This window comes from Rhinoderma darwinii, chromosome 1 (genome assembly GCF_050947455.1).
Source record: "Rhinoderma darwinii isolate aRhiDar2 chromosome 1, aRhiDar2.hap1, whole genome shotgun sequence".
NCBI lineage: Eukaryota > Metazoa > Chordata > Amphibia > Anura > Rhinodermatidae > Rhinoderma > Rhinoderma darwinii.
This window is the reverse complement of record NC_134687.1, coordinates 646,587,269-646,601,313: the sequence shown is the minus strand read 5'-3', so window position 1 is coordinate 646,601,313 and position 14,045 is coordinate 646,587,269. Positions and strand designations below refer to the sequence as shown.

General features: G+C 41.3%; 1 protein-coding gene across 1 annotated transcript in view; it reads right to left on the bottom strand.

The window, feature by feature from the left end:
• LOC142697140 (uncharacterized) overlaps nucleotides 1-10,956 on the bottom strand; it is a 37,077-nt gene extending 26,121 nt beyond the window's left edge. Inside the window, exons 1-5 of the mRNA XM_075847685.1 lie at nucleotides 10,942-10,956; nucleotides 10,577-10,717; nucleotides 8,226-8,304; nucleotides 8,010-8,107; nucleotides 7,729-7,843 (exon numbers count right to left, since the gene is read on the bottom strand). Of these exons, the coding sequence (XP_075703800.1) occupies nucleotides 7,729-7,843; nucleotides 8,010-8,107; nucleotides 8,226-8,304; nucleotides 10,577-10,717; nucleotides 10,942-10,956 (448 nt within the window). The remainder of the gene's footprint in view (nucleotides 1-7,728; nucleotides 7,844-8,009; nucleotides 8,108-8,225; nucleotides 8,305-10,576; nucleotides 10,718-10,941) is intronic.
• Between the last annotated feature and the right edge of the window lie 3,089 nt (nucleotides 10,957-14,045).

Below are 14,045 nucleotides of genomic sequence, written 5' to 3'. Positions count from 1 at the left end.
AAAACGGCACGAAAGACGCAACGAAAAACGCAGCAAAAATAGGCGCAAACAACGACGCAAAAAAAGAAATGATAAACGACGTGAAAAAGGCTACGATAAACGCAATGGAAAACACAGCAAAAAACATCGCAAAAAAAGACGCAAACAAACAAGCAAAAAACGCCAAGATAAACGAAGCGAAAAACGCCCAGAACAAAGCGGCAAACAAATACGCAAACAGCGCACAAAAAACGGGTAAAAACGACGCAAAAATCAACGTGCAGGGAGAGGTAAATCTGCCGCAAACTTCAAGACGGAATTTTGAGGCAGATATTCTTCCTGCAAAAAAACTCTGTGTGAACATGGCCTTAGTGGAGAGAGACATGAGATAGAAGAGGGTGGACGAGGGTGAGGGGAGACACGAAGAGGTTTATAGACCTGAAAAGAGAAAGAAAACATAAATGTGAAAAACATAATGGGGGGAGAACATTTGCTCATCATCCTTCAAGAATGTCAGCAAGGAGACCAGTCCAGTGAAGGAGGTCAGCGGGGAGGAGCAAGGACAGCTCACGTGAACTCTTGGAAGGTACGTGCACGCTCATTGCAGCCTGCAATGAGCGTGCACGGGGAAAAAGTTTCATAACAAGGAAAGATCAACAAACCAGAGCTGAACTGCATGTAAACAAACCGTGCTAAATTCAAAGAAGAAATGTGTTAAGTAGAATTTTTTTTAAAAATAATGCTTTATTTAGGTTGTCTGTATAAGGGGTAATGTATGACAGAGTTTTTGAAAAAATGTTGGTATCTCGGACAACCCCTTTAAGGCTCAGAGCCCATTTTTCAAATCTGACATATTTCACTTTATGTGGTAATAACGTCAGAATGCTTAAACCTATCCAAGCGATTCTGAGATTATTTTCTCGTGACACATTGGACTTCATGTTCGTGGTAAAATTTGGTCGATATATTCAGTGTTTATTGGTGAAAAATTGCAAAATTTTGAGAAATTTTTGAAAAAATAGCATTTTTCAGAATTTAAATGCATCTGCTTGTAAAACAGACGGTTATACCACCCAAAATATTTACTAGTTCACATTTCCCATATGTCTACTTTAGATTGGCATCGTTTTTTGAACATGCTTTTATTTTTCTTGGACGTTACAAGGCTTAGAACATAAACAGCAATTTCTCATATTTTTACGAAAATTTCAAAAGCCTTTTTTTTAAGGTACCTCTTGAGTTCTGAAGAGGCTTTGAGGGGCCTATGTATTAGAAACCCTAATAAAACACCCCATTTTAAAAACTAGACCCCTCAAAGTATTCAAAACAGCATTTAGAAAGTTTTTTAACCCTTCAGGCATTTCACAGGAATTAAAGCAAAGTGGAGGTGAAATTTGCACATTTCATTTTTCTTGCTAAATTACAAGTTTATTAAAACATTTTCCTGTAACACAGGTTTTACCAGAGAAACACTACTAAATATGTATTGTCCAGATTCTGCAGTTTTTAGAAATGTCCCACATGTGGCTCTACTGCGCTCGTGGAATAAAACACAAGCCCTAGAAGCAAGGAAGCACCTAGTGCATTTTGAGGCCTCTTTTTTATTAGAATATATTTTAGGCAGCATGCCAGGTTTGAAGAGGTGTTGAGGTGCCAAAACAGTAGGAATCCCCCATAGTGACCCCATTTTGGAAACTACACCCCTCAAGGAATTCATTTACCATTTTGACCGCACAGTTTTTTCACAGTACGTATTTGAATTGGGCTGTGAAATGAAAAAAAATGAAATTTTTTCCAATAAGATGTCATTTGTGATCAAAATGTCTTATTTTCACAGGGAACAAAATACCCCATTTTGTTGCCCAATTTGTCCTTAGTGCGGCAATACCCCATTTGTGGTGATAAACTGCCGTTTGGGCCCATGGGAGGGCTCAGAAGGAAAGGAGCGCTATTTGTTCTTTGGAGTCCAGATTTTGCTGGATTGGTTTTCGGGTGCCATGTCGCATTTGCAGAGCCCCAGAGGTATCAAAGCAATGGAAACCAACCACATATGACCCCATTTTGGAAACTACACCCCTCAAGGAATTCATTTATGGGTGTTGTGACCATTTTGACCCCATAGTTTTTTCACAGAACTTATTTGAATTGGGCTGGGAATTAAAACAAAATTATTTTTTTCAAATAATATATGTCGTTTTGGCTGAAAATTTCTTATTTTCACAAGAAACAAAATACCCCATTCTGTTGCGCAATTTGTTCTGAGTGCCGCAATACCCCATTTGTGGTGATAAACTGCCGTTTGGGCTCATGGGAGGGCTCAGAAAGAAAGGACCACCATTTGGCCTACTGGGGATTTTCTAGTGCGAAGTCATGTATTCAGAAGCCCCTGAGGTACCAGTACAGTTGAAACCCGCAAGAAGTGAAACCGTTTTAAAAACTACACCCTTAAGGCATTCATCTAGAGGTGTAGTGAGCATTTTGACCGGAGACCTACACCCCATAAACTGTAATGTGGGTTCTCCCTACATGTGGCTGTTATCTGCTGCCTGGGCACACAGCAGGGCCCAGAGGGGAAAGACGAGGGGGGATAAGCTGTGCGGAGGGCATCAGGGGAAGTGAAACTGGGGTAAATTATAAACCAAGGGATGTATGATAAATTTTAAAACACTTTCATACAGAGCTCTGGTTATTCGGGACACGTGTCACATTGATATATTGTGTCCTCCCTTATCCCCCTCTTATAGCAGACTTTGTACCTCTTTTGACTTTTTCCCTTCTTGCCAGCTTGGGGAACTTCTCCTGGAAAGTGTTGTCCTGGTACGATGCGTGTGGCCTCGCTTCCAGAAGTACTGGGTGCCCCCCTTCTTGGTCCCTAAAGATTAGGTTCTTGATAATCACCTCTTGAAATTCCAGGAAAGTTCCCGTCTGGCCTGCACATCGATGTAGCACGTACGCATTGTACAATGCCATCTGTATGATGTGCACGGCCAGCTTCTTATACCACACCGCATGGCGCTGCAGGGCTTCAGGTCTTGATCTGACAAGTCCACCTCTCCCATGTACCTATTGTAGAACAGGATGCAGTCTGGTTTGGGGGTGGCCTTTCCTTCATATATCCTAAATCTGTAGGTATACCCTGATGCACTCTCGCAGCTTATATATCTTCACGCCATACCTTACCCTCTTACCCGGCAGGTACTCGCGGAATTGAACCCTCCCTTTAAAATGTACCAGGGACTCATAAATAGAAATACACTTCTCGGGGGTGTATGCTTGGGAAAACCGGGCACTGAAACGGTCTAAAAGGGGTCTCCGTTTATACAAACGGTCAAAACTGTGGCCATCTCGGGGTGGGCACGGCTTATTATCAGTATAATGTAAGAAGCGAAGTATTGCCTCATTTATTTATTTTTTTAGGTTACAGTTCAGTTCTGAAGTTGCTTTGAGGGGCCCATATATTAGAAACCCCCATCAAACACCCCATTTTAGAAACTAGACCCCTCAAAGTATTCACAACAGCATTTAGAAAGTTTATGAACCCTTTAGGTGTTTCACAGAAATTTAGAGCAAAGTAGAGGTGAAATTTACATTTTTTTTTTGCCAGGAAATCCTGTTTATACCATTTTTTTTTATAACACAAAAAGTTTTATCAGAGAAACGCAACTTAATACGTATTGCCCAGATTCTGCAGTATTGAGAAATATCCCACATGTGGCCCTAGTTCGGTAATGGACTGAAGCAGCGGCCTCCGAAGCAAAGGAGCAACTAGTGGATTTTGAGGCCTCTTTTTTATTAGGCACCATGTCCGGTTTGAAGAGGTCTTGTGGTGCCAAAACATTGGAAACCCCCCAAAAGTAACCCCAATTTGGAAACTAGACCCCTTGAGGAATCCATTGTAGTTTTCTTGGGGTGCATGCGGCTTTTTGATCAGTTTTTATTAGATTTTTAGGTGGCGTGGTGACTAAAAAACAGCAATTCTACTATTGTTTTTTTATTCTATTTTTTTTTACAGCGTTCACCGTGCGCTATAAATGACATATTCACTTTATTCTGCGGGGCGATACGATTACGGCGATACCCTATGTTTATAGTTTTTTTTTATGTCTTATGGCGTTTGCACAATAAAATACGTTTTGTAAAAAATCATTCACTTTTTGTGTTACCTTATTCTAAGCGCCAGAACTTTTTTATTTTTCAATCAATAAAGCCGTGCGAGGACTTATTTTTTGAGTAACGAACTGTAGTTTCGTTCAGTACCATTTTTAGGTACATGCGACTTTTTGATCTCTTTTTATTCCATTTTTTGGGAGGTGAAGTGACCAAACAATTGTGATTGTGCTACGGTTTATTATTAATTTCTTTTACGGCGTTCACCGTGCGGGATAAATAACGAAATAATTTTGTCGTTCAGGCCGTTACGGACACGGCAATACCAATTATGTATAGTTTGTTTTTTATATATTTTTATTAATAATAAATGACTGATGAGGTAAAAAGGGGGATTTTTACTTTTAATACTTTTAAAACTTTTATTTTCTTATTTTTACACATCTTTTTTTTACTTTTTTTTTAACTTCATTACTTTGTCCCACTAGGGGACTTGAGGGCAGGAGGCCCTGATTGCAATTCGCATGTAGTGCAGTGTATTAGAACTGTCAGCTACTCACTGACAGCAAGCATAGTGGGTCCTGACTTTGTCAGGACCCACTAGGCTTCTGTCTATGGCATAGCCGGACGCCATTGTTAGGTGTCCAGTTGCCATAGCCACCATCGCCGGCCACTATCGTGTAGCAGGCCGGCGATGGCAGCTTAACCCCTAAAAAGCCGCGATCTCTATAGAACACGGCTTTTAAGGGGTTAATCAGCGGGGACACAGCGATCGGTCCCCGCTGTAGGAGCTGTGACAGCTGCTGTACGAGACAGCATCTGTCACAGCTCCTGTATGTGTCGGGAGGACGGCCAAAACGGCCGTTACTCCCGAGACGTACTATTTGGTCATGGAGCGCGAACGATACAGTTACCATGACCTAATAGTACGTCCAGGAGCGGGAAGGGGTTAAAAAATAAAAATCAAATGTACCCTAAAATGGTACCAATGAAAACTAGAGATTGTTCCGCAACAAATAAGCCCTTGCACGGCTCCGGTGGAGAAACAATAAAAAAAAGTTCTGCCTCTCAGAATATAGTGACAGAAATTGTGCAGTGTTCAAAAGCGGATAAGATCGGGCACCATTTATCAGTGCCACATCGGCCACATATCTGCGGATTATTATTTATTTACCGAATTATTATACCCTCTTATTATGTCCTGATGTACTCAGCAAAGTTTACACCAACCCCCACATTATAAACTGAAATACCAGCAAAATCCCAAACAGAACAGTTACCAAGCAAAATCTGCGCTCCAAAAGCCAAATTGGCGCTCCCTCCCTTCTGAGACCCACAGCATGACCAAACACCAGCTTACGTCCATATATATGTCATTTTATACCCGGGAGAACCCGCTCAACATTGTATGAGGTATTTGTCTTCAGTGGCACAAATTGGGCACAACATATTGTGCATTAAAACGGCATATCAGTGGAAAATTTTAATTTTCACTTTGCACCATCCGCTGCGCATTAACGCCTGCGCGCACCACGACTTAATAGAATGTCGTGGAGCGGGGGGGTTATATATGGAGCGGGCTCATGCGCTGCGATCGCTCATATTCTGAAGGTGTCAGCTGTGTATTACAGCTGACACCCAGGACTAACGGACAGGAACAGCGATCACGCTTGTACAGGAGCCTGTAAAAATGATATTATACTGCAATACATTAGTATCGCAGTGTATTGTACCAGCGACCTAATGATCGCTCGTTCCAGTCCCCTAAAGGGACTTTTGGGAGGTTTCCACTGTTTTGGTACCTCAGGGGCTTTGCAAATGCGACTTGACACCCGAAAACCATTCCAGCTAAATTTGAGCTCCAAAAGCCAAATATTGTTCCTTCCTTTCGGAGTCCTGCCGTGGGTCCAAACAGCAGTTTATTACTACATATGGCATATTGCTGTAATCAGGACAAATTGCTTTACAAATTTTGGGGTGATTTTTCTCCTTTATTCATTGTAAAAATTAAACATTACTATGTTTTTCAGAAAAAAGTAGATTTTCATTTACACAGCCTAATTCCACTAATTTCAGCAAAAAAAACTGTGGGGTCAAAATGCTAACTATACCCTAGAAAAATTCCTTGAGGGGTGTAGTCTTCAAAATGGGGTCACTTTTGGGGGGTTTCCGCTGTTTTGCTCCTTCCAGGGCGTTGCAAACGCGACATGGCACTGAAAACCAATCCAGCAAAATCTGCGCTTCAAATTCCAAATGGCGCTCCTTCCCTTTTGAGCTCTGCCGTGGGTCCAAACAGCAGTTTATTACCACATATGGGTTATTGCTGTAATCGGGAGAAGTAGCTTTACATGTTTTGAGGTGCTTTTTATTCTTTATTCCTTGCAAATATTTTTTAAAATATTTTTTCAGAAAAAAAGTAGGATTTTCACTTTCACAGTCAAACTCCAATAAATATAGCAAAATACCTGTGGGGTCAAGATGCTAACTGTACCCCTAGATACATTTCTTGAGGTGTGTAGTTTCCAAAACCGTGTCACTTTTGAGGGATTTCCACTGTTTTGGCACTACAAGACCTCTTCAAACCGGACATGGTGCCTAAAATATATTCTTAAAAAAGGAGGCCCCATAATCCACTAGGTGATCCTTTGCTTCTGAGGCCGGTGTTTCAGTCCATTATCACACTAGAGCCACATGTGGGATATTTCTAAAAACTGCAGAATCTGGGTAATAAATATTGAGTTGCATTTCTCTGGTAAAACCTTCTGTGGTACAGAAAAAAATGTATTACAAATGAATTTCAGCAAAAAAAATTAAAAATTGTCAACTTCCCCTCTACATTGCTTTAATTCCTGTGAAGCGCCTAAAGGGTTAAGAAACTTTCTGAATGCCGTTTTGAATACTTTGAGGGGTGCAGTTTTTAATATGGGGTGATCTATGGGGTTTATCCAGTACATAAGGCCCCTAAAGCCGCTTCAGAACTGAACTGGTCCCTGTAAAAATAGCCTTTTGACATTTTCTTGAAAATATAAGAAATTTCTTATAAAGTTCTTAAGCCTTGTAACGTCCTAGAAAAATAAAATAATGTTCAAAAAAACGATGCAAACATAAAGTAGACATGTGGGAAATGTCAAATAGTAACTATTTTGTGTGGTATTACTATCTGTTTTACAAGCAGATACATTTAAAAATGAGAAAAATCATAATTTTTGCAAATTTTTTCTACATTTTGGCGTTTTTCACAAATAAGCAATGAATTTATTGACCAAAATTTTCCACTAACATAAATTACAATATGTTACGAGAAAATCTCAGAATCGCTTGGATAGGCAAAAGCATTCCAGAGTTATTACCACATAAATTGACATGTCAGATTTGAAAAAATGGGGCTGGTCCTGAAGGCCAAAATGAGCTCGGTCCTGAAAGGGTTAAATGCTCCTGGTATCCCTCCCAAAATCTGATGATACTAGTGCATGGCCGGAATCACAGAACACCTTGTAGAGAACTTCTATGTGCAGTCACAGCTCCCTCAGGTCCTGCACTATGTATAACACATTGTCTGAAGTGTTACTGTAATGTAGAACTAAGGAGGAACCCCACCTTAACAAACCTCCCAATTCACTTCCTAAATTCATTATTACTGACCTGTGGTAACACCTCCTGGAATTTCCTCCTCCACTTCCCTCTTACACGTTTGATCGCCCCTCACCCGCTCTTCTTCGGCTTCATCCTCCGCCTTAATATTAGTCAGATCTTCCCCCTGATTTCACATATGTAACAATTCAGTACAATACAACACAGAGTGCGAATAATCTAACAGATCAACATAAGAAACTACCAAAATCTATGACCACATCTATGACCGCAGGACCAAAAAGCTCCACACCCCCCTATATAGATCTGGTATAGGGCTCAGCTTCATCTACCTGATGATTCTCGGGGACATTGTGATTTTCCTCTGGACAGTCCTGGGAATACAGAGGACTGGGACATCTCTCTGGTGGACTTCCCCTACTGGATCCATCTGTAGAAAACACACAGTGGCGGAATTTACAAGTAATGATGAGATGATGGGAGTTGTATCTAGGTGACCCTCAAAACAGGTTCGTCTTTACAAATAATGAACGTCTCCCGCTCCTTACACTGCTGATCAGCCATTAAATCCGGCTCCTCTTCGGCTTCATCTTTAACCTCAACCTTAGTATCAATCAGATTTTCAGCCTAAACAGACAAGAAAAAAAAAAAAAGTTAAATGAACTTGAGTTCAATGACTTTATAGCAGAGTTGTAGCTAGGATCTCCAGCACCCGGGGCAAAGATTCTGTCTCCCCCCCCCCCCCCCCCCCTGACATGTTCACTTTTTCTACCAATCAGTGAGGTGTAATTTTTTTTATGTAACTCAAGTATAAAACATTTGTACATTTTACAAGCAATATAGTATTATAAAGGGAGTTACCATAACAATAAATTAACCCTTTCCTGACATTTGTCGTATGCTTACGTCATATTCGGGCAGGGGAAATATGGAACAGGCTCACGCAGTGAGCCCGATCCATATGATGCGTGTGTCGGCTGTATGTTACAGCCGATACTTCACAGTAACGAGCGGGATTCTTTAACCCATTAAATGGCGCAGTCAATAGCGACTGCGGCATTTAAATAGTTAGAAAGAGCAATGCAATCGCAGGGAGATGATGGTTGCTATGGCAGCCTGGGGGCCTAATGAAGGCCTCCTGGTCTGCCATCTTTGTGCTATTAAGGGGTTAATAGAAGCCTGTCAGAAAGACGATATACTGCAATATATTAGTATTGCAGTAAATAGTGCAAGCAATCCAACGATCGCTGGTTGAAGTCCCCTAGGGGGACTAATAAAAAGTTGTTTTTTTTATGTAAAAAAAATAAAATATATATTAAAAGTTCAAAAAACCCTCCTTTTAACATTTTTCCCCCTAGAGCATTGTAAAACAAGAAATAAACATAATTGGTATTGACGCATCCATAAAAGTCTGAACTTTTAAAATATGTCATTATTTAACCCGCACGGTACACGCAGTAAAAAAATTAATAAAATTAAAAAAAGGTAAAAACGCCAGAAGCGCAATTTTTTGGTCACTTCATCTCCCACAAAAAATGGATTAAAAACTAAACCTCGCATGAACCCCAAAATGGTATCATTAAAAACTACAGCTTATCCCGCTAAAAATAAGCCCTCATAACACTTAAATCGACATAAAAAATAAAAAACTTATGGCTCTCAGAATTTGGCAACAAAATAAATTTTTATTTTTTACACTTCGTATTTTCCTTGTAAAAGTAGTTAAACATAGAAAAAAACTATATATATTTAGTATCGCCGTAATAGCATTGACCCGCAGAATAAAGTTATCATGTAGTTTTAATTGTTTTATTGAATTCTGTAAAAACGAAGCGCAAAAAAACAAATGGAGGAATCGCTTTTTTTTTTCCATTTTCTACCTCACAAATATTTTCTTCCCGTTTCCCAGTACATTATATGGAACAATAAATGTCGCTACGAAACACTAGAACTCGTTCCGCAAAAATCAAGCCCTCATAGGACTATATCGACGGAAAAATTAAAACGTTATGGCTTTTGGAAGGTGGGGAGGAAAAAACGAAAATTTAAATCTGAAAGTGGTTTACGACGGGAAGTGGTTAAAGAGGTCAGTACCGGACTAAAAAATATTGTATAACGGAGGCTAATGGGACTACATAGTGACATAATGAACAGCCTCCTCTTGTAGATACTGCCACACCCCCGCTTGTAGATAGTGTCACACACACCCCCTTGTAGATCGTGTCAAACACCCACCTTGTAGATACTGCCACACAGCTCCACCTTTACATAATGCCACACTCCACTCTGGGAGAAATTGCCAAGACCCCCCCCCCTCCCCCCGTAGATAGTGCCACACACCCTTTGTAGATACTGCCACACTCCCCCCACCCCCGCTTGTGGATACTGCCACACCCCACCCTGTAGATACTGCCACACAGCCCCCCCTTGTAGATAGCGCCATTGGGGCTCCTTCTAGAAGTCATATACAAGCTCTACCCGAGGATTACTCTCCTGAAGGAGCCCCTGACGTAACTGTCCATATATGGACAGGGGTGTCAGGGCTCACTGTAAGAGTGTTATACCTGGCCAGAGCATCGGCAATTCTTTGGCCAGGGATTCCGCTCCAGGAAGAGTAAATTGCAGAGCTGGGATAGTTTCCTGCTCTGCCAAATTATTCAACTGTATCTGCATCCTAAGGATGCAGATACAATTGAACATAGTAGTTGCCGGGACACGTCTCTGTAAATTTGGGACTGTCCAGGCAAATTCGGGATTGTTGGCAACTATGACTGTGCCGCCCAGCCCGGCGCCCCCTACCTTCTTTCTATTCTATTTGTGCCCGGTGCACATGCCCAGCCTGACCCCCCCCCCCCACAGCTTTATAGTCATATTTTGAGGAGAATTTAGCGCCATCTACCTGATGATTCTCTGGAACATTGTGATTTTCCTTTTGACAGTCCTGGGAATACAGCGGACTGGGACATCTCTCTGGTGGATTTCTCCTACTGGATCCATCTATAGGAAACACAAAGTGACTGAATACATGACTACTGTATATCTGTCTATATATCACATACTTCTCTATGAACCTTACATTCTATACTTATTTAATCAAAGTCTAAAGGGCACGTCCTGAGATTTGCGGATACAGTTGAAAGTTGTTAAGCGCAGGGGACATTTATTAAGAGCTCCCTGCCAACCAAAAAAAAGTGCCCAGGCGTGCCATGGAACAATGATACCTCTGCTTATTGGGGAATTCTATATTTCAAAGAGGGAACTCACAGTGAAGACCCTCATCTTTTCTTAGTCACACAAAGTACCTGTAGTAAGAAAAACAACTACTCCAAGTTTCCTTTTACCTGGTGCGGTTATGAGGAATGGGGAAATAAAAAATATATGATTACATTTAGTTAATTGGCTTTCAGTGACACCATGAGAGAGGCTGCCTCCCTCCTGGACAGGAAACAGAAGCTCTATAAAGAGAGGGAACACCCCTTCTCCTCTGTAGCAAGATTCATGAACCCATTAGGACAAATACGTAAAAAATAAAATTTAAAAAGGAAGACGAGCCACACTGTCCTCCTCAATATATACAATAATCAGCCATAACATTAAAACCACTGACAGGTGAAGTGAAGAACATTGATGATCTCGTGACAACGGCGCCTGACAGGGGAGGAGAGATTTCTTAGCAAATTAACAGTTTTTAAAGTTGATGTGTTGGAAACATGGGCAAGCATAAGAATTTGAGCGACTTTGACAAGGGTCACATTGTGATGGCTAGACGACTGGGTCAAAGCATCTCCAAAATGGAAGGACTTGTGGGGTGTTCCAAGTAGGAGGTAGTTAGTACGTATCAAAAGTGGTCCAAGGAAGGACAACCGGTGACAGAGTCATTGATGTGCGTGGGGGGCAAAGGCCAGCCCGTCTGGTCCGATGCCACAGGAGAACTACTGCAGAACAAACTGTTCAAAAACATAGTGCTGGCTATGATAGAAAGCTGTCCGAACACGCAGTGCATTTCAGATCACTGCATTTAGGGCTGCATCACTGCGGACTAGTCATAGTACCCATGCTGACACCAATCCTCTGGCAAAAGCTTCTACAATGGGCATCAGAACTGGACCAAAAAGCAATGGAAGAAAGCTGCATGATCTGATTAATCAAGTTAACTTTTACATCAAATGAACGGCCATGTGCGTCGCTTTCCTGGGGAAGAGATGACACCAGGATGCATTATGGGAAGTACTACTGTAGAACAAATTGCTGAGAAAATTAATGCTGGCGGCAGAGTCGCTGGAGGCTGAGACAGTGAGATGCTTTGGGCAACGTTCTGCTGGAACAACTTGGGTCCTGGCATTCACGTAGCTGTTATTTTGAAACATACCACCTACCTAAACACGGTCATATATCAATTAAACACCTTCATGGCAGCAGTATTGTCAAATGGCAATGAGCTCTTTCCGCAGCATAATGTGCCCTGCCAGACTGCAAACAGTATTCAGGAACGTGACAAAGAATATGACAAAGAGTTCAAGGACTTCAAAGTGTTCAGTGCTCAAAGCGTTGATTTCAACTCCAAATTCCACAGATCTTAATCCGATCGATCATCTGTAGGATGCGCTGGAAAAACAAGTCCGATCCAGAGACCCCACCTGACAACTTACAGGATTTAAAAGGATCTGCTGTGAACGTCTTAGGGCCAGATACAGGAACCTTCAGAGGTCTTGTGGAGTTCCATGCCTCGATGAATCAGAGCTGTTTTGGTGGCTTGAAAGGGACATACACAATATTAGGAAGGTGGTTTTAATGTTATGGCTGATGGATGTAGATCTTAGACTCTGTGCAAACCAAGTTTTGAGCCTTCCATAGGAGTTACACATCAGGAGGACTCCCAAAGTATACCTTCCACGGAACGTTACAACATATCCCACTGTATAGACATACAATGAGCCACGTGGCCTATACAGCCCATTTCCCCTCGCAGGCAGCGCTTCACTGAACAATACACGGTATAGGGGAACAAGGGTGATTTTTACTACTCCCATGCAGAAGATGCAGTCAGTGTAACAGAGGTTAAACAGTGATCACCCCACCTTGCCGTCACCTCTTCCATACTTCTCCTTGTTCCCCCATATACTGTGTATAGTTCATAGAAACAATGCCTGTCATTCTGTATGTACTGTAGTTTGTTCTCCTCTTTCAGCTACCTTGTTCGGTGAGTATGTATTGTGCCCAGCTAGGAGGTGCAGGCTGGAAGTGGGGAGTGTTCTTGTCTGAGGCATGAGCATAGGTAGGTGGACATGACTAAGCATGAGCCGGGGGCACGATATATACTGCTGTGCTGGTGTGGCAAGAAGGGGGTCACATCCACCGTGCACACTGCAGGCTCTATTGTCTCTGTTCTGAAGAAGGTTATTCATAGAGCAAGATCAGGTCAAGCCTATCCCTCTTCCGATCCTCCGAAGCGGAAACACAGTATTGCAAAGATTAATTTCCCCCAGGGAATTTCCGGTGATAACTGTTCAGTTACATCACTGGAGATTCTCACCTTATCCCTTTAACGGAGTCCTGTGGTGGATGCCATATAGTGCCATCTGCCACCTATAGGCCCCCATTATAAAAAACATATATGTTTAGGGTATATGTTTTTTACTGGACTCCACAAGATGGAATACTGTAGTTTGCTATGCTATTCTATACGAAGGCCAAAAAGATGGTTCAGTGAGATACCTCAGGTAACGGTTCAAGGTGTGGCCATAGGATTTCGGATATACAAAAATATTAAAATAATCTTATGGGCCAGTAACAGATGTGTATCAACTACGAAAAATATGGTGGCAATGTATACTGCAGATTATACAATAATGTTAGTAAATGAGAAGAATTTCTCTTTGTTGTTTACTAAACCTTTTGTTATTAAGAGTGATAGAATCATGAGTGGAGGGAAAAGTAGGAGACTTTAATATGGAATGACCACTTGGTCCATGTTGGCTGAATTTTGAATAATTAAAATTAACTGAATTATTGGATTTTTGGATTAGAATATTTTGCTTTCTAAACACATTTCATTTAGGACGGAGCTTTTGTTGGATAACATCTGTGTTTGGCTCTAACACACTGTGGATAATGGGGCCACAACTTATTGTTATCTTTAGTTTCAGGCCTTGAAAATAAAACAATTTATGCAAGATCATATGATTTACTGGCTTTTAATCATGAGCTGATGTCATTTAATGTTGTACTACTTAAAGGCAATGTACACCTTTGAACCGAATTCTTTTTATTGTTCATTTGGTTCCTAAATGTAAAATTAAGCAACTTTCTAAATAGTTTTCATTAAAAAGGTCCTACCACTTGGCTGCTGTAGAGTCTGTGTAACTCCT